At 42.1% G+C, this 25005-nt stretch overlaps 1 protein-coding gene across 5 annotated transcripts in view; it reads left to right on the top strand.

Annotated features, from left to right (window-relative positions):
• Positions 1 to 25005, top strand: part of VPS13B (vacuolar protein sorting 13 homolog B) — a 382095-nt gene that overhangs the window by 343763 nt on the left and 13327 nt on the right. For all 5 annotated transcript variants that reach the window (XM_048507301.1, XM_048507297.1, XM_048507302.1 and 2 more), the window contains exons 51-58: positions 1349 to 1495; positions 2887 to 3164; positions 5713 to 5840; positions 6139 to 6338; positions 14363 to 14478; positions 15583 to 16406; positions 20753 to 20929; positions 21904 to 22074. In XM_048507301.1, coding sequence (XP_048363258.1) covers positions 1349 to 1495; positions 2887 to 3164; positions 5713 to 5840; positions 6139 to 6338; positions 14363 to 14478; positions 15583 to 16406; positions 20753 to 20929; positions 21904 to 22074 — 2041 coding nt within the window. The remainder of the gene's footprint in view (positions 1 to 1348; positions 1496 to 2886; positions 3165 to 5712; positions 5841 to 6138; positions 6339 to 14362; positions 14479 to 15582; positions 16407 to 20752; positions 20930 to 21903; positions 22075 to 25005) is intronic.

Genomic DNA, 25005 nt, shown 5'->3' with positions numbered 1-25005 from the left:
GGCCAATACAAGAAAGTCTTGACCATTTCTATGCATGTTTGCTCAGAAGTAAATCCCACCTGATTCAATGGGTCATACTTCCATTATGTGCTATCTTGTAATCTTGAGATCTAGGGTTTTTGCTGACTCTTGGCCCAAATAATAGTGTTAAGGTACATAATTGTTCTTCCACCGAAGCTAAGAAAGTCTGATCCTCCCTGAAAACAAGGTATTCACAAAACCGCAAAACGGGGCATCCAGACTCGTATTAAGGAGCACGAAAGACACTGTTGGCTTAACCATCCTGAAAAATCTGCAATAGCAGAACATGTCTTAAACAAAACTGGACATAACATTTTATTTTAAAACACTGAAATTCTGGACAATTCAGAAGGTTACTATGTCAGACTGCACAGGGAGGCCATTGAAATTCACAAACACCAAGACAACTTCAACAAGAAAGAAGAGACTCTGAGAACTAACAAAGCTTGGCTACCAGTTCTTAAAAACACCAGAATCAAAGGCCAAGGGCATGCTGGGTTCATGGACAATGGACTCCACCCAGACACAGGATTTGCATTCACCAATACTGCTTCTGCTGCAGGGAATGCAAATGTGAATCACTCCCTGGACTGAAAAACCCCACCTGCAATACGATACTATCAACCACACCTTTGCGTAGCAAGTTCCACCCAAACACTTACTGATTGGTTCCCCACCCGGGGACATTATAATTTTATGCCCCACTAAAACATTCCCATTCTCACTAGGCACAGTGTGTAACAGACTTTCCTCTGTGATACACCTCTGAAGATGCCAGCCACAGATGCAGGCAAAACATTAGGAACAAGATCCACCAGACCACGGCCACACAGCCCGGAAAACCCACCACAACCAACGTATTTATTTATTTAATTCATGTAGGCTTTCTTTTCCAATGGAAACCCCAAGTGGCTTATATAATTCTCCTCTCCTCCCTTTTATCTTCACAACAACCCTGTTGGGTAGGTTTGTTTGAGAGAGTTTGACTAACCCATGGTCACCTGGTGAGTTTCCATGTCACAGGTTGGGATTGGAATCTGGGTCTTCTAGATACTAATCCAACACTCTTAACTACTACACTTCATCGGATCTTGAAGCTTTGAGCTGTTTGGCTGAACAGGGAGCTTTATGTCATAAATCAACATATTTTATTAGGACAGGGAGGTGATAGAAATGGAAATATATTTAATTTTCCTTCAAGGTGCTTTAGATGGTGTACATGCGGTTATCCAGTTTTTTCCCTAGAGTAAAAAGAAACATTTCTTTTGCTTTGTTAGGGAAGAAATGCTCTTTTCTTGGTAACCCTTTGCCCTCATTTGTCCTGCAGTTGTGTCAGTTCTGCATTTCTTCGATTGTTCAACGTGGTATTCAAATCCTGCAAATTGAAGATAAGAGCATCATTGTCAATAACACTCCCTACCAAATCTATTATAAGCCCCAGCTCTCTGTCATGAAGCCCCAGTTGAAGGAGGAGGTAAAATATTAACTGTGGGGTATTTTTGTTTGTTCTTGTAACTTCTATAATAGTTAACAAGTTCTGTTTCTAATAGGCTTAAACTTCTGATGCGAGGAAAGCACCAGTCAAGAGTTAATGCCAGTCACTTATTTCAGGTTGTTTTAATTGAAAACATGGAGGCCACAATACAATCAATCATGGTAATTAACTGTGATCTCTGCTGCAGTGGCAAATCCAGATACTCTGTGGAAATTAGTTATGCCTGGTCCCCATCTGTTCAGAAGCTGAAAACTGTCTCTGCTGTAACGGAGGCAATGTAATCTGCAATAACTGTTGAACCAGTTCTGAGAATTTGAAGTCCTTGTGTAGAGTGTGTGTCATTCTCCTGGAGGACCAAAATTGTTTCCCACACCTAAAGTGAAAAGGGTTGGATCCAAAGGTTGTTTTCTACTGACAGCAGGCACTTCTATAGCAGACGGAGACTTTGCTGCTTCCCCCTCCTTGCTGTGGCAGTTGAGCTTCCCAGAATGTTGCTCCTGGGGGGACAGGGGATCCTCAGGGACAGTGTGGGGGCCAAGTGGGGGTCTGCAGTGGGTGGAGGAATCAGTGCAAATCCACTCGGTTTCCACTGACAGGAAATTACCTTTGGATTCAGCCCAAGTTCTGTCAGCTCAGAGTTGCTTCAGGGGCTTTTAATCAATTCAACAATTGTGGCCTCCAGCAAAATGTCTTAGGATAAAATGCCTAAGGATAAGATTTTAATATTCTATCAATTGTACTTATTCTAGATCCATGGTGGCGAACCTTTGGCACTCCAGATGTTATGGACTACAATTGGCCATGCTGGCAGGGGCTGATGGGAATTGTAGTCCATAACATCTGGAGTGCCATAGGTTCGCCACCACCGCTCTAGATGATGCAGAGACATCTGCATGTATTCCATTACCCCAAATATGTTAATTCTCTGGTAGTACCCCAGCAGAAAAATTTATTCTACCGTATGACTCAGTACAACAATTCACCTGGAAGAGTTACGTAGGCCTCCATGAAAGTTGAGAATCATTGCTTAGGATACATGTTCTTCTCCTTGATAGGGCTAGGAGGCATTCCTTATGTGTGCAATATTGGAATCTGTTTACAACAGTCACAGAACTATGATTGGAAATGTCACAGTACTCTTAGATTCTTATATAATAAGGGATAGTATCCTCAAGCAGATTTTCAGGAGTGGCGACATAGACATTTTCCAAAGAAAGAAAGATGGGTTAAATTTAGGGTAAATTCACCATTATTACTGATCCCTGGATTCTATATTTTACCAATCCTGCTATAATTCAAAACTTGCAACTAATATATATTAAACAGTTCAGATAAATAATTGTTGTGTGCTTTTACTTCTTGCTTTCCAGTACCTGCATAGTCCGGACAGTAGTACATTTAGCGTCTGCCCTGTGACAGACTCTGCCAAAACAAGCTCCATTGTTTTCTGGGACCTGATGTCTGACATTAGCCCATCAAATTCTGAGGTGGTGTCTCTTAAAAAGTTTATGTTGCTCAGCTTCAAACCTGGCCTAAGCGGTCCCAACGCTCTGCTCTGGAGCCTACCAGCCATCATCAGACAGGATTGTCCCAGGCAGAGTGTCGCCATACCTAATGGAGAGGAAAATGAAAATGACTTCTGTACCAGGTATGTAGAATATGTGTGGCAAGTGTTAACATGTTGACTGATAGTATAAATCTCAGATCAAAATAAATGGGACAGATTGGTTAGAATAAGTGTAGAACAAGCCATATTTAGTAGCCCTAAATAGTAGTCTTGAATAGGCCTGCCTTTCAAAAGGTCTCCCACTAAATTCCTCTATAAAATGAGTGTTAGCCTTCCTGTTAGCCAAGCTCCAGCTCACTGTGCTTCTAGGACTGAGACCTAGTGGCTGAAGCCTCTGCTCCCAATCAAGTCTCCAATTCACCTTCTACTCTCTCCCGAAAGATTGATTATGAATGATTTAAGGACAACCCCCACCCACCCCAAAAAACCCCACAGAGGTCACATTTTGCTTTCTGTTCTGCTCCCTTCTGCTGCCTCTCAGACATTACAACATGGGCTGCTGTGTCTCGGAGATTGCTCAAAAGAGCTGGATGGCAGTTAACAAGAGCTGGTGACTCATCAGAAGCCCTGCTTCTCAGAAGCCTGAAGCAAGCACATGGCAAAAAACAAAGAAAAACTCCCACAGAAACAAATTCATCTGAAGCCCTCAAAAAACACACACAGACTCTCTAAAAAACACAACCACAACACCTTAAAAGCACGCGCGCACACACACACACACACACACAATTAAAGACTTATATTTAAAGTTTTAAGGATTTGATTCCCTTCTCCTGCACCTGAGTAGCCGGTTAGTTTCCCCACTCGTCCACTTGAAGCTTGCTGGGTGACCTTGGCCCAGTCACCATTCTCTCAGAATTCTCTCATCCTCACCTGCCTTACAAGGTATATATTGTGGGGAGGGGAAAGGACAGCGATTGTAAGCTGCTTTGAGAATCCTCAAAGGCAGGGGAAATCCGGATATAAAAACCAACTCTTGTTGTGGCTGTTGCATACCTATGATAGAAGCTTTGACAAGCATTTCAGTCCTTGAGCACTGGGGAGAAGAATACCTTATATCAAGTCAAGTTCAAGTTCAAAGACCTTTATTAGGCATTAAAACATAGCAGACCTTATATCACTTCAGTCACTCAGTGGTGACTCCTTGGGATGATTTGTGAATGCTGTTGTTCGGCTCAAAGAGTTTCAGCATAGGCCTTAGAATAAAGGATATTGACAAAATACAGGGATACTTACTGAAGGAGACATAGAAGATTATCCTCAAGCATTTTGAGGAAAAAAAGGTACAGGTTCCCTCTTTCAAACTTGTGGTTTTTATCTTTGTGCATTCTATAAAAAAACTTGAATGGAGTAAATGTGAATAGGCAGCTTTAAAAAAATGCAGATGAGAATAGGTGCTCAGGAATTGGTGTGAACAAGAAGGGAAACCACATATTAGAGAAATGCATTAAGAAGAAGAGTTTGGATTTATGCCCCCTCCCCTTTCTTTCCTTTCCCTTCCTCCCCCCCCCCCAACAAACATCCTGTGAGGTAGGTGGGGCTGAGAGAGCTCAGAAGAACTGTGACTAGCCCAGGGTCACTCAGCTGGCGTGTGTGGGAGTGTACAGGCTAATCTGAATTCCCCAGATAAGTCTCCACAGCTCAAATAGCAGAGCAGGGAATCAAACCCGGTTCCTCCAGATTAGAGTACATCTGTTCTTAACCACTACGCCACTGCTGCTCCTAAATTTTAAGATTTTAAGCCCTAAATAACCAAACCCAATTTTGCTGGTTCTCACTATGCTTGTTGAGATGTCAGTTCGGCAGTTCTGTTCAGTGGATTCTTTGCGGTTCCCATGGGAGGCAGTGGTGTGGGGAGGCTTTCCCCATCTCTCCATTTGCCCAGCAGCTGCCTGGGAGCCCCAGGAAAGCAAAGCTGAGTGAGGCTTGGGGGACCCACAAGGATGAAAATCCACACAATGTTCTCAAGGAGCGAAAGACCAGTGAAATTGCTTTTCTCTGTCTGTCTGATTCAGGAGTGCAACTGGCAGAATGGGCAAGAGGGCAATTTCTCAGTCGGGATTCCGGTATTGTGTATCTTTTCATCTGTGTGGGTCCCCAGTCCTCAGCACTCCCTTTTCAAGGCACACAGATGCTGTTAGGGAAAGGAAGAAGGTGGGGGGGGGGGATCTGCTTCTGCCAGTGTTTTTTATTTGTGCCTCATAGAACCCGACCTTATGGGCTGACTAAACAGCCATTATTTCCCCGTGTTTCTTTTTGTGCAAGCTGGATGTTAGGAACTGTACACTGTCAAAAGCACGTGCGCTAATTCTCAAGCATGTTTCAAGAAGCTATTTAATAGAAGCATCCTCACAATGTTTTTTTGGGAAAACAACATGTTTTTAAAACTGTGAAAACTGCTACCTCCTCTGTACAAACTCGTACGATGTCTGAACTTATTTGACCATCGCTGCCTTTTCTAGTGTACTTTTTAATATGTGAAGCTTTCCATTAGTGGCCAGAGTTGCATTCTTTTAAAAAAATTGGGCAGCTATTCATACGATCTTGGTTTAAGTGCAGTGCAATGCTTGTTACAGTAAATGAAGTTTCCTTTAACTTGTGTCTAATATTACTTTGTTGCTTACTTCAGAGCTATAGCACTGACTTATCAGGAGCATCTGGGGGTGACGTATTTAACTCTATCAGAAGATCCAAGTCCTCGCATAATTATCCACAACAGGTGTCCCGTCTCTTTGCTTTTAAAAGAAAACATCAAAGGTATTTCACTTCTGCCATAACTTTTAATCTTGTATATAAAGTGGGGCATCTAAAATGTTCATTTCAGTAAAATCCATTGGAAACTAAAATATAGTTAGCTAGGGAGCATTTTGTTGCAGGGGGATGGTGAAAGGGAATCCTTAAAATGAAAAGTAATAATTGTATGGGCTATATTATACTGGCCAGAGTTCATAAGGAGTTGGCTTATGTGTTCTCTTTTGAAATAACATGGAACTGTGCTGAAAGTTCAAACATCTTTCTTTAAAGAGGCTGTTGGACATTTTTTTAAAAATTCCAGATACACCAAGGTTTGATATTTACTGCAAACGTGTCCCAGCAGACAGTTCAGTTCACCATGAACTTTATCATCAAGTTTCCAGCTATCCAGACTGCAAAACCAAAGACCTGCTCCCCAGCATCCTTTTGAAAGTGATATCAACAGAGGAATTAACAAATGAGTGGAGTGATTTTGTGGACATTAATAACCAAGGCACACAGGTTGGTGGATTTTTAAAATTCTAACTGCAGTGTAAACCTTTTTGAAACGGAATTACTTACCCCTTTTGTGCCCTCTCAAAACTCTTTTACCTAGTGGAGTTTGCTTCAGTCACACAGGAGTGAGGGTATGCAATGGATTTCAGACAGTTTATGCTTTCTTGCTATACACCCCCCCCCCCCAAAAATAGCACCTTGATGTCACAGGGGACTTTCATGGGAAGGAGGGAAAGGTCCACTTCCATTAAATCACCCCAATTGCAGGAACCAGCGAGGGGAGGTTGGAATTCCTCTTTATTTCAACATTTATTTTTACAGAAAAGCAAATCCTTGGAAACAGTCATTTAGCAAAATTAATTTCTCTTCCCTTCCCTCTTCTGCCTTTTAATTATAATCAAACAAACCCAAAGCTAATACTCTATATTCAAGATCGGGTTTCCAAAAATGTTCGGGTTATTAAATTTGAATCTGAAAAATATGACTTAGACCTCCATATGGGTCTCAGAGGCAACAGGTAGCCTGGTCAGAGACAGGCAGTGTTCCACACTAGGCTCGATCTGGTTAAGTCCAGCTTTAAACTGTGAACTCTCCAAAGCATCAAACTGCAGGCACGCCTGGGTTCGGTCCAGCTTTATGCTGCTAGCTCCATTACTTCAGTGGACCATGACAGTTTCATTTTTAAAAAAGGAAGCCTTTCTGATTGTTTTTAAATGGTGGCCTAAAGAATGGGAGAAACTGATTGGCAGGCAGGGAGGAGTAAGAAAACTTGACAAAAGTTTTAACACACAGTGAACTCCTTCACTTTCCCTGTGAAGGGAGAGAAAAAGTCGCACTTCAACAGCTTTCAGAAACCACGAGAATTTTCTGATCTGAGAGCATGGTGAGTTCAAAAGAGGGGAAAATGTGTGTAACCAAGAATGAAACCCGAAGGGAATGTACGCTCAATATGAAGGAGATCACAAATGCATTGATGGCTTTAGTCTTTTTGATTTCTGGCTTGTCTTCTAGTAAGAGTAATTTTCTTCAAAAAAAAATAGGGCTAGATTTCACTAAAAATGCCAGCATGGTATAGTGTTTAAGGTGTCAGATTATGACCTTGGAAATCCAGGTTCACATCTCCACTCATGCCATGGAACCTTGTTGAGAAACCTTGGGACATCATATACTCTCAGCCCTGTCCCTGGCTAGTATTGGATGGAACACCTCCAAGGAAAACCAGGGTTGTGACACAGAGGCAAACAATGGCAAACCATCCCCGAACTCTTCTTGCTTTAAAAACCCTACCAGGGTTGCCAGAAATCAGCTGTGACAGCAAATAAAAAAAAGAGTAGAGACTCATATTTATATTAATTGCAAATGAAATACACTCACTTTTTATCTTGTGTATTAATGAATACGTTATATTGTATGGTCCTTTCTTCAGACCAGTGACCACTACAAGTAGGAAATCCTGTTCAGCTAACCTTAATTGTGAAGCAACGTGGAGCACTTATGTCAGGCAATATATTACAAAGAAGATGCTACTTTCCATTCTCCAATTTCCATGTGTCACCTTGTCAAAGTGTTCAAGCCTGGAGTAAGAATGGTGGGAATGGCATTAGTTTGACTTTTTTCTTCAGAAGCAAAAATGTTTAAGGCTTCCTTCCATTGGATTTTCATAAGACTAAGTTACTAAACACAAAAGACTATCTACTGAGGCATGCCTTAATCTATTTGAATAGTATGCAGAAGTTTAATGATCTGTCACCGTACTGTGATGAGTGTTGTGTCATGATGGTACTTGGTGCCTCAGAAAATCATGCAAGTTTACTATGTCAGACCCCCGACCCCAGGAAGCTTTCAATTTAAATTTAATGGTGAAGAGATGGAAGAATGGGAAGGAACAACGAGGAATGAAAAAGGGCGGCGAGACACATGGGAAATAATACGGTAACACAAGATGTATGTGGTGAGCAAATGCAGCCTTAAAATCTGAGAACAATAAAATAAACAAGTATTTTTTTATAGTTGGAACAAAGCAAGATGCTAGTTGAGTGGTTATTGCCAGAAACAGCAATTCTCCTTCAATTTCCCATCCCACCCTATAGCGTTCATGTGTGTCATGACATCGTCACATATGGTTTTCTCCCTCCCCACACATGACCAATAATATAGAGTGGGGATAGATTCATGAGTTTTCCTTACTAAACACCATACGGTTTGCAAACTTTCAGGTTCTTCAGAGATCTTCATCACTCTGAATGTTGAAGGGGTGGGGTATAGTGGACATGCCATGGTCTTGAGTCTTCAGGCAAGCATTCTGTGCATAAAATTCTGAGGAGAATTTTTCATAGATAAAATGGCACCTATGGAGCTGCTGTCAGGTTGCCTCCTGTTAAGGTTGTCTCCTGTCAGGTTGCCTCCTGTCCAGGTTTGGCCTCCTGTCAAGAAGAAAGAAACATGGAAGCATCCAGCTGAAAATATAAAAATGAGTTCATCAGATTTGTCTCTGCCACCAAAAAGAACGCACATCTCCCAACCTTTTAATGGACTTGTGCTCTCTTTGGAGTGAAGAAGACATTTGTCTCTTTGAACACAAATGCAGAGATTACTGTTGTTGTTTTAATACCGGATATATACAGTCTTATCTTAAAGGATCATGAACCATTTGGATTTTTAGTCCAACTATTAATTTGAGTAAAGTCCTTGTACTTTGACTCACAAAAAAAACGTTCTGTATGTAATTATTGAAATCCACATCTGCCATCCACTATCAGAGCTACCTTTGGCTAAGATTCCAAAGTTATTTGATTGAAGTATTCAGAAAAAGGCAGAAGTTGAAGGAAAGGGGGCTTTTAAAATACTTTTTTTGCTTTCACAATCTAGATTAAAAGAATCCTTGCTAACGAATGCCTCTATATGTAAAGAAAGTAGATAGAAATACTTCCTCCAGCATGTTTATTTGACCTGTGAAATTAACAGCCGTCAGGAAATCTTCAAAGAAATAATTTAGCAACATGTTATTTAATGTATTTGGCCTGTTCTATGACCACTAATAACATTTGTAAGCTAAGATAAGGGTAGTCTGGAAACCAAAATTAATTCATCCCGCTCTTTATAACATCGCTGCCTTTGGAAAAGAGCCTTTCTCCACATTGTGACATTAATTCATTGCAGGGTTATTCACCTGACTCCAAAAGTGAGAAGATCCTTGGACACTGGTAGGAGCAGACCAAAGATCTAGGCCAGCCCGTAGTGTGATCATGCAGTTAAAGTGGGCCAATTAATTAGTAAATCACCATATCAGTAACTTTGCATTTAAATATTTCCAGTGCCAATATAATTGTATAAATTCATATGTGAATGTGAGCCATGGCTGTTGCAGAATAAAAGGGAGTTCTTCAGTGGGATAGGCAAATTCTTCTACATCAGAGGAAAATCAGAATGTGAATACGCACAGTTTAATTTTATTCAGATGCCAAGAGTACTGGCCACACCCAGCATGCTGTGCTTATGCAGTTCACTGGCACCTACATTCTTGGGAAGTTTTCCATTCAGAAACTCCCACCCACATTAATGCACACAGTACATTTTAAATTCCCCCAAGAGACTTAGAGTGGGTTCCCATGTAAAATGTTGGATTGTGACTTGGTCAAGCCCTTCAGCTCATGTGTGGCCCTCTCTGCTTCCCCAAACCTTCTGCTCCCCATATGTGCTGCTAAGCAATTAGCTGGTTCCTGTTTAGCATAAAACATAGGTTGGCATTACATCTGAACTGACTGTAATTTGTTTTGCCCTCCAAACTGGGGCTACTTTCATTGCGGTGTTGGGTCTGTAGTGAACACGTTGCTAATGTGATTGTTTGTCAGTTTGCACTTGCAACAGAGGCTCCAGATACAGCAGGATAATCCGTTTTCCTGCCATTATTTGCTTTCTTTCACACAAAATGTTCTACCTGTTATGTCAGGCCACCTTCATGATCTTCTCTTCTTCCCTTTCTTCTTTGTCTTCTTCTTTTGGCGTGCATGCATCCCACTGCTTGGGAATAGCTCAAACCTGAAATCCTTTTTTTTAAGCTTCCATGTTTGAACAGCACAGCTTGACAAATAATGGAATATTTGAACGCTGCTGTCACACTCTCAATGTTCGTCTTCCTCTAATGAATTAATTCCACCCTAGAATTGGCCAACATTTTTGTCCTTGGAAAGACAATGTGGATGATCTTCCCCTGCCCTTCCTGATTAATTGTTAGGTCTCAGAACCTTAAGCCAATAAACGGACTCTGAGGTATTGATCAGTAGCGTTTATTGAATAGGCATCGAAGCACCACCCTAGTAAAGCCAGTTCTGATGAAGCTGGCATTCACAGTCCCCTTTACCCCCCCGTAGAGAACTCCCCTCATGTTTTCCCAAGAGTTTGTGAAAAACAGCTTTTGGAGTTAAGGTGCCCCAAGGGCGGTGGCAGATAGCAACAGAAAGCCACCTGGCTTCCTGCCCTACGAGATAACGGATGTAACATAGTCCCCATGGGACAGGAGTGCCAGGGGAAGTCTAGTTGTCTACAAGCTTGTGAAGCCATAAAGAAAAGATCAAGGAAAGAATGTACAGATGGTAGCGGATACATATAGCAGGCTGGTTACATATATCTTTCTAGCTGCAGCAATGTGTTACTTTAAGCAGTTGCATGATTCCAGGAATGTATCTCAATCACCTAAACAGCAACCCCCTGACAAAACGGGACACAATTAATTAATTTGTTACTGGATAAGTAAGGCAATGGGGCCAAAAAAACTCCACCCCCAATGAATTTTTTCCTCTATATTTCTACAGATAAAAAGAGGTAGAGTTTTATCTTTTAAAATGTAAGTAGAACATTAAGGGAAGGTACCTACAATGTCATTGAGGGAATTGTAGCCATGGACCAGGCTAGCTGTCTGTGGTAGTGTAATAAAATTTGAGTCCAGGAGCACATAAAAGACCAACAAGATTTTCCAGGGTTGTGGCTCAGTAGTGGAGAATTCTTGGCATGCAGAAGGTACCAGGTTCAGTCCCTGGCCTCTCCAGCTAATAGAACCAGGTGGCAAATGATGTGGCAGACCTCTGTCTGAGCCCCTGGCAAGCTGCTACCAGTCTGTGTAGACAGCATTTACCCTGATAGACCATGGTCTGTTTCAGTATAAGGCAGCTTGATGTATGATTACACTTTGCTTGTCCCTTGAAAGCTAGAAAGAAAAACTATTGCATTATAATATCGGAAAAAGCTCCCAGTATCTATGACAGGGGTCTGCAACCCGCGACTCTCCAGATGTTCATGGATTACAATTCCCATCAGCCCCTGCCCCCATGGCCAATTGGCCATGGGGGCAGGGGCTGATGGGAATTGTAGTCCATGAACATCTGGAGAGTTGCGGGTTGCAGACCCCTGATCTATGACCTACCTGAAGTTGTCTAGCTGCAGATGACATCCACTCTGCATGCCCTGTTTGAGATCTTGTTCTTTCTAAAAACACTTTCTTGTGTTTTGTTGTTTGAAAAAGTAAGCAGGTCTACAACTACAACAAGATATACAGTTGTTACCTTGGTTAACATAAATGAAATCACGAAGCATAAAGTAATTTTGTCTTGTGAACTTCTGTGTTTTATGTAATGTTCTTGCTATTTACTTGTCATCAGTCAGACCATCCAGTCAACAGAGATGCCCTCTGAGTTTCTTGCATGCTTTTTATGTTCGTTTTTTCAGCAAGTTCTCTTTGAAACTCATATAGGGTTTTCTGCATATGAAAAGAATTTCTACACAGAGTCTTGGAAATAAATGCCAAAAATTCAATTTTTGCTAAAGTTTCTATTGTAATTGCAAAGTTTCTAATTTTTTTCTACTCTTAAGCTATTGCCTTTTTTTATTGCTCAAGAATAACATTGAGAAAATTGAAATTGTTCTTTGTTTAATATTATCTTTGTAATTTCCTAAGAAAACAAGCTTTCGCCCAGTGCTAATCCCGAAACCTTATACTTGAAGTGTTACAGAATCATTTTGAGTTCTTTTTTTTCCTGAGCAGCATCGCCAGCAATCCAGATTCAGTCAAATTACGACCCATTTTGTAAATATGCTGCTACCCGAACTCTTCTATCTTCCTTTATTTTTTTCTTACTTCCTCTGCTGTTTTTTTAAAAACAATATGGCTATGATTGTTTTCTCCAAACAGAAAGAAAAACTCTGATTATAAATAATTGTTTGAAAAAATTATGAAAAATCCTGGCCCTACTTGCCTGGCCATTTAGACAAAGAGGAATGAGATCTTGGGTGCTGTGTGGTTTCCGGGCTGTATGGCTGCCAGTGAACTTGAACTTGGCTGCCAGTGTTGAAAAATACTAGGGTCAAGACTGTGTCAAACCAGCTCCACACAAACACAGGATGACCATAGACAAAAGAAACAAAGGCCAGGATACTTCTATTCAGATGCTCCCACCAGTGACCCTGCTATCTACAGGGGTACTCCCAGGCTATAGTCTTCATTGTTACTCATACTTCCATTCAGATGCCCTCAACTATTGACCTGGTTGCCGCCTTTGTTACTCACAGACAAGGTTTCCCCACCCACCCTGGACACTCCAACAGATATATACTCCACTTGCTTTCCCAACATCAGATCCTCTGAAGATGCCAGCCACAGATGCAGGCGAAACGTCAGGAGAGAATGCTGCTAGAACACGGCCATACAGCCCGGAAACCACACAGCACCCAAGTGATTCCGGCCGTGAAAGCCTTCGACAATACAAGGAATGAGATCAGCAGCAAAAATAGTCAAAGAAACAAAAAGAGAATTAAACCCCCAAACGATGCCTTAGAACTATGTATTGATTCAAACTCACTTCCCCAGCCTGTTTCATCAGACTGTCTTGTCCCAGGATGGCAGTTCTTTGAAAAGATTTTCTAGGAATCAGATGCCTGTATTTGGCTCCTCTGAGGCTGGACTAAGATGCCACAACAAACCATAATTAAACTCAAGTTGTGCATGAACACAGCTTGTGCTCTGTCTCCGTCCTTCTTTTCACAAAAGGAACTTTATGCAAGACTCTTATCTCTTAGATCAAGCTCCCTTTCACCATCAAAAGCAGGCACCTCAGTGAAAGGCAGAGTTTGTCTGTTCCCCCAACCAGATTTTTGAGCCTCAGATGAATCCATTTTAGACTCTTTGTGTGTGAGAAATAAAGAAACGCCAATTCATTGAGGCATCTGAATTCCATTTTGCATAAAGCTGTGCGCTCAACGGGAGGTGGGAGGAACATGGAGCTTGTGCCAGCAGAGCGACGATCTAAGTTTAATTGCTGCTTAGCCTAAATTTGAGTGTTTGGTAAATGGATTCTTTATCAACCACAGAGAGCTGAGGAGGTGTGGACTAAAATAACGCCACATCTAGTGACAGTGTACAACCATGCACGACATGAGATGTTCAAGAGCCCTGTGGATGTAATAGACATAGTGCGATGGAGGGGTGGGTTCCTGAAGAACCTGTCAGACCTGGAAGATTGCAAGTCCCAGAGGACCTGCTTTGGTTTGGCAGAGGACAGCGTTTTCTGTGTCACAGTGAAGCCAAGCTTTACATCCGGAGGTATTTCAGGTATTCCCAAGCGGGAATTGGACCACCTCAGTTTCATGTGTAGAATAATTTCTGTTTGGCAGCCCACCCTCCCACCCCCCACAAAAACCCTGCAAGTTTCATTGTGTCAAAGAAAACTCTGCCCTTTATTGTGGGAGGTACTGCACAGAAACGACTTTAAACAGTACCAAGATAGAGGACTGTTTTAGTGCATTTGTTCAGGGAACATCCTACTAATATAAATAGGAATGCCAATAATAATCTGTGATTAGGCAATCAAAGAGCATTTCAATAGGATATTTTAGGCGGGGGTTCCATGTTGATTCATTCTTAAGACAGAACTCTGTTTTTAGCTTCATTGAAGTGAATTTTACTGAATTAATTTTACTGAATCAAGGTATTGCCATTGTAGATGTCTAAGTAGGATTTTTCTCTCTCTCTCTCTCTCCAGATCATCTTCTTAACTGGCTTTGGATATGTTTACGTGGATATTGCTCATCAGTGTGGAACCATAGTCATAACTTTAGCCCCTGAAGGAAGACCAGGACATCAGATCAACCCGAACAGGTAAAATGCATGGGAAGCCATAACAAAAACTGCCCCGTAACAGTTGCTCATCCCTCTAGGTGTGAAGTGACTTATTAAATCTGGCATAACTGTTTGTTTTGTCTAGTGTAGCTGCGTATGTGTGGCGTATGTTTAGACCACATGTTAACATTTGGTATATCACAGTAAAACATGACAATCTAACATCTAAGGTCATGTCACCCTAGGATAAACACAAAATGTCTGGTATAATAAACAAGACTCAGAAAGGACTCACAAGTTTAAAGTTTATTTGACCAGATTGGCGGTCCTTCCTCACACAGAACACCCATTGAAGTCTGTGGGAGTTCTCATGATAAAGGGCAGAAGAATGGTTCCATACAAACTGTACAGTCGATCATCTTTATGACGTTTCCTTATTCTCTGTCCATGTGCCCCACAGTTGCAAAATCTTTGCTGCAAGCATCACTCAACTCGGACTGTAATCTCCCCGTGTTATAGCTATCAAAGGGCCTGCTTTCCAAAGAGACCAGAACGCAGCATGAGCAGATATGTGGTCGGGGGGAGACACCATGCCCTATAATTAAATATTAATCCCCATGAAATTGGCATTTCTTGGTGCTTAATAGCCCTCTTGTTAGCTCAGTTTGGCCAAGAACAGTTAACGTTATAAAGCAAGCAACCCATCATCAGTTTAAAATAGTCATGATGATTTAATAGAGGAATATATTGCTTCCATAATGTGAAATTAATGATGCATAATAGAAAAACTCCATATTGTCTCCAGCAAAAGAGCCAGAAACATAACATATGACAATCTGTGAGGCTATTTTCCGTTGTCTGCTTCAGCTTCATGCTACATTACAAGCATAACAGAGAACTACTGTGCATGAAACATTAAGAGTGAAGTTCAAGTATAAACTGATGTGAAAAATGGGCAACAAAGATTGAATTTGGTACAGTCTATCAATAATGACACTTAATTTACCAGTTGTGGGGATTTCGATGTCCAAATCTAATTCATATTGATGAGATTTTTTCATTGAATTACTTTATCATTTTTGCCCCTTTTTGCTGCTTTGGTTGGTTGAAATGGGAGAAATCTTGCTATTTTCTCTTCTGCAGAGCTCAAGAGCAGAGCCTTGTGTTTCAAATGTTCGTCAGCCAGCTCAGTCTTGCTGTGTACGATGATATCACAAATCCCAGAACATCATCCGAACTTGTGCAGCTCACGCTGGACAACATTTACCTTCACATGGTTCCGGTTGCCAGCTACCTCAGGCCTTTGTCCCACGAATTTCACGGGGAGACCACCAGCAACCTTCAGCAATTTTATACCCTCCAGATCTTTTGCAGAGACTTGCAGCTGGACAATCAGCTTTACAACAAATCCAATTTCCATTTTCCGGTCCTGCTCTGCCAGGGAGAGAAAAATGAATCTGCACAGTGGACTAAAGTGCATAACCTCGTGGCATCCAGCAAAGACTTGGAAGAGTACAGCAAGAACGCCTTCCTCAAACTCTGCTTGACTTTGTCGGAAGAGCAGAATTTGCTGTTTCATGTGAATGACCTCAGCTTTGAAATGAAACCAGCACGACTGTACGTGGAAGACACATTTGTTTATTACATTAAGACTTTATTTGAGACGTACCTACCAGACAGCAGAGGAGTTTGCCATTCCGCAAAAGCTAACGCTGTGAACCAGATACTGCCTGAGAGGGTTAGGCAGCATGCGAACGCTCTGCTCAATCCAGTAAAATTAAGGAAGCTAGCAATTCAGCCGGTTAGCCTCTTGGTCAGTATCCACGCTTCGCTGAAGCTATATATTGCTTCAGATCACACACCTCTCTCCTTCTCTGTCTTTGAGCGCGGACCCGTTTTCACAACTGCCAGGCAGCTGATTCATGCATTGGCCATGCATTACGCTGCAGGAGCATTATTCCGAGCAGGTATGTTGATTTGTTTTATAACAATTCTGTCGGTGCTGAGATCAAGTGGCCAAGTATTAGAAGCCTGAGGCTGCTTTCCACAGTTCCGATTATATTTACACAATGACCCCCCAGGGACACAGGATGCTTTGGGATGCAGAAGTGTATCATCATCAAAAATCAAATTGTTAGTGTGTGCTCACCACATCCACCAGGGCCGCTGCAAATGAGCTTTTGGTTTTGGTCAATTCCAAAACAACCACTAGTAGCCTAGCGTGTCACTCTTATTGGTGTTGCAGGGTGACTTTTGTGTGTGAGGAAATATACTGGGTTGGCTCTAAGGCTTTGGCAAATAAAGTACAACCATGGAAGCATTTTCTACAACATGTTTCTTCACCTGCCACCCAACTCCGTATGCCCTTTAAGAACCTGGGGACCCCCCAGAACAGTTTGTAGCACGGGAGACTGCATCAAGAAGAGGAAATTAGTTGATGTCACGCTCAAAATTGCTCAACAGAGTGAGGATAAAATGAGTCAGGAGGAGTTGACTACACCGGTGGAACTGAAAGAGCCAAAAAAAGGGAGCAACAGTTGCCATTGGTAGGATGTTCTCAAGCTTGCAAAAAGCAGAGAAAGAGTATTTTTGTTGTGCTGTCGAAGGCTTTTATGGCCAGATTCAACTGGTTGTGGTGGGTTTTTCGGGCTGTGTGGCCGTGGTCTGGTAGATCAAGATCGGCCACACAGCCTGGAAAACCCACCACAACCTGTGTTTTTGTTGTTTTTGCTGCTGTTCCTTGCTATCGTAGCATGCACTACGTAGAAGCAAAACAACTAATTCATAATACAAACTCACAAAGGGAGTTTTCCCTGAAATTATTCAGTATGTCTCTGTACATTTGAAGCAAATTGTGCCCCCGAACACTGTTTTCTTGTTCAATCTATTTTTGGCTGCCGTTTATGATTAGCAATCTGTCTTTCTTCACGGAATCCTCGTGCTAGACTGGCACACAGATGTTTATTGCTCTTTGATCTGAGAAGGGTGTTTGTTTTACGGATTCATTCCCATACAAGATCAATAGTGAGCAAACTATTAGATACCCTCTCTGTATTCCATACATGTGCATAGCGAAGGTGACTCTGCCGCACCTTTGCTTGCCCAGGAACATGTATGGCACAATGTGGAGGACGAATTCTTTGATCACCCACTACTAAGCATTGTTTTTTGCTTCAAACACTCTTATTCTACACTGATGTACTATATGCCATTCTCATCCTTGTTCACTATATAAGCATATGGGAAAGACCCATCTGGTTTTATTCCACACAATAGGGACTTCTTTCACATAGGGTCATGAAAACAGCATGAGAACAGGATCCACACGCCTCAGATACCTGCTATTGCTGCTGGCATATTAAGAGCTAACGACAGCCAGGTTAAAAAAGAGTGCTGCAGGATGAAATAAACAGTGTCTCACTGATGAACCCAATGAAGTCGCTGTGGCCCATGGAGCCTTATGCCACAATCTATTCATTAACCTTTAAGGAACCACAATAGTTTCTGTTGTTCTTCCTTCTGTGGTTTTTGCTTGTAAGAGCAACTCCTGTGAGGATCAATAGTGTGGAAAATTGTATGTTATTTTATTAGGCTTGCTATCCCGCCCTTTCCCAGTCGAAACTGGGCTCAGGGCAGCTCACATACATAATTATACAAAACACAAAATTCCATGTAAAATATAGCAAGCGTAAATACTGAAAACATTAAAACTACAACTTCAGTACCAATACAAATCCTAAAGATGATGGCAACAATTAATTTATTTTAGGTGCCATTCCCAGGCCCCAAATAGCCTAAAAATGCCTTCTCCCACCCCAACATAAGCAATTTAAACAGTTGGAACGGGGGAAGAGAAGTGAGGCAGATTGGGAGACCCGCAAGGTGGAAAAGAAAAACTGTAGTTGCCTCAGCCAAAGACCCGGTGGAAATGACTTACAGCTGTCCTCTTATATGTTAGCCAAGGGGCGTAAGGCCCATTGGGCAAAGTGGGCAGTTGCCCAGGGCGCCCCCTTGTGGCAGGTGCCAAAAATGCAGGGTTCGTTTGTGGGGGTTTGGGGTATTTTAGTGGGTTTTCCGTTTTTGGACTGCAGAGAACACAGTTTTTAGGCTAGCAGCACCAACATTTCAGGGTATCTTTAGGAGACTCTCCTAATGCTATTACCCAGGTTTGGTGAAGTTTGCTTCAGGGAGTCCAAAGTTATGGACTCCCAAAAGTGGTGCCCCATCCCCCTTTGTTTCCAATGGGAGTAATAGAAGATGGGGCTACACCTTTGAGGGTCCATAACTTTGGACCCCCTGAACCAAACTTCACCAAATCTGGGTGGTATCATTAGGAGAGTCTCCTAAAAATACCCTGAAAGTTTGGTGCTGCTAGCTTAACAATTGCACCCCTGACAGCAGGCACCCCCCAGATTTTCCTTTTAAATCCCCCCTTTGGCATGGATTTAAAGGGAGAATCTGAGGTCCCTGGTTTAAACATTGAAAGTGATGCTGTTTCAGGGTGGGGGAGAATCAACCCCAAAATAGCATCACTTTCAATGTTGTTTAAACTGGGAACCCCAGATTCTCCCTTTAAAGTGGATTTAAAAGGAGAATCTGGGCTCCCTAGCTTAAACACCATTGAAAATGATGCTTTTGGGGGTGGATTTCAGCATCACTTGTTTAAACTAGGGAGCCCAGATTCTCCTTTTAAATCCACCTTAAAGGGAGAATCTGGGGTTCCCAGTTTAAATAACATTGAAAGTGATGCTGTTTCCCCCAATTGGGGGGACTGGATACAACACCATAAAATGTTTTCATAGCAGTAATAAAACATTTTGAAAGCATTTTGAAAACCTTTTCAAACAAAATTGTTTCTGCTGTGTGGCATGGCCTATTGCTGTATTCAGATTTGTGAGTTGGGGCATGTTCTATAATATGATGGTGACTTTGAAACGACCTGGTGTTAAAAATCATTGCTTGGTCATGGTGGGGGAGGACGGCTGCCCATGCGGGGGGCACCAAAGTCCAGTTTGCCTAGATACGCCACTGGGCGTAGCTACAAGGGGGACGGGGGGGTGCGTGTTGCACCGGGCATGCACCTGGGGGGGGCATCAAACTCAGGTTTTGCCCAGGGCTCCAGTTTGCCTAGTTACGCCACTGTGTTAACCAGTAATACCAAGTTCCTTCTGGATTTCCCACACAGCCAGGTTCAGCTCACGAGTCAATATTGGTAGAAATCTTTGCCATATTGTGATTTGTTTCAGAGGTAGGCTCCATTACGTGGTGCCTGCACCTGCTGTAATCCATTGCTTAGACCTCCTTTGGCCCAGGAGGGTGGGTCCTTTCCAGGTAGCCTTCCTATAGGTTGTGCTGCAACTGATACAACCCTATGGTCCTGTTAGTAACACTAGTAACACTAGTAACACTTCCAAATCAGCTTGCAACAGATGTACAGATGTCGAATTAACTGATCATTGTGTTATGTTGTAATGATAATACATTCTTTGTTGTTGTTTTTTAAAACCCTGCCTGTAACAAGTAAAAGGGCAACTGTACTTGGACATGCAGGCTATCTGCCGGCAACCATAAATTAATGTAGAAAACTAAATCCAAGGACTCCTCCACCCTCCTTCTCTTAGGGGGATACTCATAAGGAATCCTCCCCTCCGAGTATTAATCATCTTGCAAATGCCATTACTGTTTACGCAGCCACGCTGAGCAGAAGCCATTTATCTGGCTATAACTAGACGCTACAAGAAAGCGATCAGCCCAGAGCTGTTGGGATGGATTAAAATAATTCCTTATGCACTTGTCAAAAACCTGCATCCTCTTTCCCAACACCCCATCAAGCAGTTGACCTTCACACTCCCCCATGGCTGCACACTGTATCACTGTAAACTAGCTGTCACGATTCTTTCGCCATGAGGACGTGAAATAACAAAGTTGCTTTGCAAGATGTAAAGCCTCCAAAGCAAAAAAATCAGACTCTCGGCCTCCGCTCCTGCGACTCCCAGCCATCTCCATGCAGCATCCATCTCTCCACACACAGTTTTAGCAGAAATACGGGAGGCTCATGGAAGGAAGTCATTTTAAAGTTATTTTGTGTTTTTGCCAACGGGATTTCTTTGATTTAGAAAGCATGAAAGATTGCAGTGGCTCAGTCCGTAGTGGATGAGCTGTTTCCCGTGTTTTTCTCAAAGGAAGTTCATGAGGTGATAAATTTTAGTGTAAAACTTGGGAGGGGGGAGTGGATGGTTTTTCTTCTATTTCTTTTCTGCAATTGTGGTTTCTGTTCTTTTTAAATAACATACCCCCCCCTTTTCTTCTATAGGATGGGTTGTAGGATCTCTGGAAATCCTTGGAAGCCCTGCCAGCTTGGTAAGGAGCATAGGAAACGGGATAGCCGATTTCTTCAGGCTCCCATACGAAGGACTAACTCGTGGGCCAGGAGCCTTTGTGAGTGGCGTCTCCCGAGGAACCACATCCTTCGTAAAACATATTTCCAAAGGTAGATGTTTTATTCCGCTACTTATCCTGCTGTCCACATGTCACAGTTTCTTAAAGAAGACACTAAAACGTTTGTCAACTTGCTGCCCTCAAATATGTCCCAACTTGTTACCTTTCAATGAAATACTGGGAAGGTAACACATTTCAGCTTACTCTCTGTGTTTAAAAACAGGAGATTTCTTTAGCTGGAACAACAGAGGTACTCTGGAGATTTAAGCTGTTTTGCATGCTCACTTTTTTCATGCAGTAATCAAATGGAGACTTTAGTACCTGTTTTGTGCCTCAGCAAGCCTGTACCATGTTGTCTCATTATATGTAACCTTTATTAAAACGTAGGTACTTTTTCAAGTATTTCTGAACATGTTTTTAGAGCAAGCGTACATCTGGATTTTCCAGACATAGATACATTCACAGTGCCATCTTGTGGCTTCAGAGTCCCACTGCAAGGTGCAAAATGTCCAAACGGGAGAAACTAACACTTAACCAGCCTTTTACTGCAGAGAAAGAGGTCTCAGTTCTGACATATTTTGTAAAGTAGCATTTGCCCTTCTCTGCAATTGGCACGTCTGTCCATTTGATGTCAAATGCTGGGCAAATGAAAGTTTGGTGGGGGACCAAAGTGGCTTATGCAGTTATCCTCTCTTCCATTTTGTCCTCACAACAACCCTGTGCCGTAGGTCAGGCTGAGTATGTGTGACAGGCCCAGAGTCACCCATTTCCTTGTCAGAGATTGGGGATTCCAACCAGGGCCTTCAAGATCCTAGTCTGACACTCTTAACTACTTATACCACTGACTCTTTTGTAAGACATGAGGCTGAATGGCTGTATAAAAGCCATACTGAACATACTGCTGAGCCTTGAACTGTTCCTGTTTCACAGGACTAACTTGAGCAGATGAATTATTACAATGTAGTGTTTCAGAGAAGCTGGATCACTCAAAGTCTTGCTGTGCATTCCCAACCTATTTGTATCTAGGCACTCTGACATCAATTACCAACCTCGCTACCAGCCTTGCTCGGAACATGGACAGGCTGTCACTGGATGAGGAGCACTATAACAGGCAGGAAGAGTGGAGAAGGCAGCTCCCTGAGAATCTGGGAGAAGGACTGAGGCAAGGCCTCTCTCGACTGGGCATCAGCCTTTTAGGTAAGGAATGTCTGAAATGGTTAGTTGGTGCTGCCTCAAGGGTTTTGGGGAAAAGTGGACATGGAAATCTGAAAAACGCCTCAGGTTCTTGTAGCTGCAAAATGCACCTTCTTGTTTTTAGGCTGTTATTTTAGTTACTCTATTTGGATGAAGTTCTCAGAGTTTTTGCACTACTTGGATTTTGTTGTTGATGTTTTCGATTCCAAATTCTTGGGGTCTAGAAACTTATTTCAAATAAATGATCATCCAAGGCTTAACCACTGCCATATTAAGGAAATGGACTCCAGGGAGCAAACCCAAGTGTCACAACCAGGCAAGTGGAATTGGGAATGGGAACAGCAGCAATGTTCTTTTTCCTTAGACCAGTGGTAGGCTCAAACTGAGGGGTGGGGCCTTACATGGAATTTCAGGACATCTGATGAAGGGGGTTAAAGTACTGAAGCAGGTGGAACCTTCCACTAGCCAAGTGCTCCATAGGCATAGAACTCCTGCGAGTCCTCACTGGACACAGAAGTGACTACAAACCCACTGTTCTATCATCCCATCCTGATTTGAAAAAGCTCAGGGCTGTGAAAGACCCATCACTGAAATAATTTATCTGTGTGTGCCTATTCTAATAGTCCTGTTCTAGTAGTTCTCTTCAAATGCCACTTCTCGGTTAGTATCCTAATCTACTAATAATCACATATCCCAGCAGGCTTCTTAACGGACTTGACAGAAATGGGCTTGGACCAAAGAACAGGCCCTGACCAGACAGAAATCAGCAGAAAAGGAGGCAGTTGCGTTTTTTTCATAGGGCTTCCATAGTTCAGTCATTTTCTTGCAGGGCCAACTACCCGGTACATCTCCTATGCTGTAGTTCCTTCCATCTTGTAGTTTCTGGTGTGTGCGGGGAATGAGTCCCCTCCCAACATATTTAGGAGCCCAGATTAACAACTGATTGCCAATTTGAATCCTGACAGAATAAATTATCCCAATTTTTAAAGCACTATTATTACATTTTAAAGCACTATTATATTCCATTCTCTGTCACAGTAATTATTCACTATTCATCGAGTGTAAATAGAACTCAACACACAGTACAAAAACAAAAGCAAAGTGCATATATAGCAACAATTTTGAAGGAGTGAAAATGTTCCTTGTTAATAATAATGGAAACTTTGGTGGTCATTATACCCTTATATCTCCTTGTCATATATAGCTAGGAGTAAAAAATTATTTTTGTACTTGGGCTTCCAGTCTTAATCAAACAGTTACAAAGCCACTGCCATTCCAACATTTATTTTTACATCATAGATAGCCGAGATGCTTGGCTGGTCTGTTTTTGAGCCTACTTGAGAACAGTACAAATTTCAGTTTGAAAACAATTCTATAGCAAAAACAGTCACACTGTCCTGATCTTGTGTGATGATATTGAAGCAGCAGTCAAGATGTTTGGCTGGGAGAGAAAATCTCTACTGATATTTAACAACCAAGTTTTTAAATTAACCAGATGGAAAGAATGTCTGAAAGAAAGGTAGGATTTCAGACAAAGCTACCCAAGAAGCCATGTTTTGGGGAAATACACCTATTTCTTAAACTGGCAAAATAATGCAGATTTGTTTGGCTAAGTAAAATGTTTTCTTGTGAGACAGTGCGACACCCAGTGCATTTCAAAAGCCTCAACAAACACATATACAAGGGATGAGAGTTTGAATTTTTTTCAGGTAATTTTCAGTGTTGCACACAGTTCAGTCTAATGGCAGAAAAAGAGATATAGATGCAAAGGAGTATTGTCTAGAGGAGGAGTCTGTGTGGAATTCTCCCTGTCTCTAGTCGCATATGGTCCATTTTCCTTCTTTTCCAGCTAGAGATATGGAGCAGAACTGGAGGAAGGACACATAGCAGGACATGCATTATGGGAAGAAAACTCAATACTTGGATTTCATCCTCTGCAGCAGCCCACAATTTCTTTTAACGTGTAGTTCCACCCTGTAATGAATTGATGGCATTAGAAACTGGGTCATTTGTTTGAGGAGATGTTTCATGGCATGGCATAACTTGGTGTGCTGTCCCTTGGAAAATGCCCATATACTGGGCAGCAGACACCCTAGCCTAGAAGAAGGTGCGGATATATCCATGGCCACAAGTTATGATGTCCCCTAGTACCTAAAGAGCGCCATATTCTGGGAAGTTCTGTCCAGCCTTGCTGAAATGAATGGGAGCAGTACAATAAGAGCGCATTCTTTGCTCAGTTAAGTGGTTGACTGGACGTGTAGGCAATTATAAAGATTGTCTGAAATGATTCTGATCACTGCTTAAAACAGCACAGCTTTCAATTTAATCAACAATAACAGGGAGCACAAGGGAGGAATTATGTATACATTAATGCAAACCCCATTTGTGCTAGCAGAATGCATCCCACAGTTCCAGAGCGTTCTTTTGAACCGGCTTTTTTGCACGGTGTGAGCAGGGCCAAGCTCTTATCATTTTAGCACTAGCCCATGTTAGAGCTGCTTAATTTATCTTGCTCTTGAGATCTCCTCAAAGCATCTTATTATTTGAACACTCTCGACTTTGGCTTGTGGAAGTGACATGAAATAGAACACTGGAGCCTCCTCCGTTCTTCACGAGGTCAGACGTTGTACTGGGAATCTGAAGTTATTGCTACGCTGTGTAAGCATACCAGATTGCTTCTTGTTCTTAGTTGCTGCCTTTCCTCAAGACTCAGAAGAACATTCGTTTACAAGTTGGCTTAGACTGCAGTTGCCTGCACTGTTTTACTTAAACAGAATGAGGAACTTATCCCCCTGTCTTCTGGTTCTGTTTACAAATTCTTTTTTGCTGAAATAATGCCCACTGTTCTGAATCATAGGGGGAAAAATTAACCACCTAAATAAATATCTGCAGCTTCACTGTAATGTGAATGAGCAAGTGCCCAACTTGTATATT

This window comes from Sphaerodactylus townsendi, linkage group LG09, assembly GCF_021028975.2.
Source record: "Sphaerodactylus townsendi isolate TG3544 linkage group LG09, MPM_Stown_v2.3, whole genome shotgun sequence".
Taxonomy (NCBI): Eukaryota; Metazoa; Chordata; class Lepidosauria; order Squamata; family Sphaerodactylidae; genus Sphaerodactylus; species Sphaerodactylus townsendi.
Note: the sequence above shows the minus strand (reverse complement) of the source record. Positions and strands in the feature narration are given on the sequence as shown.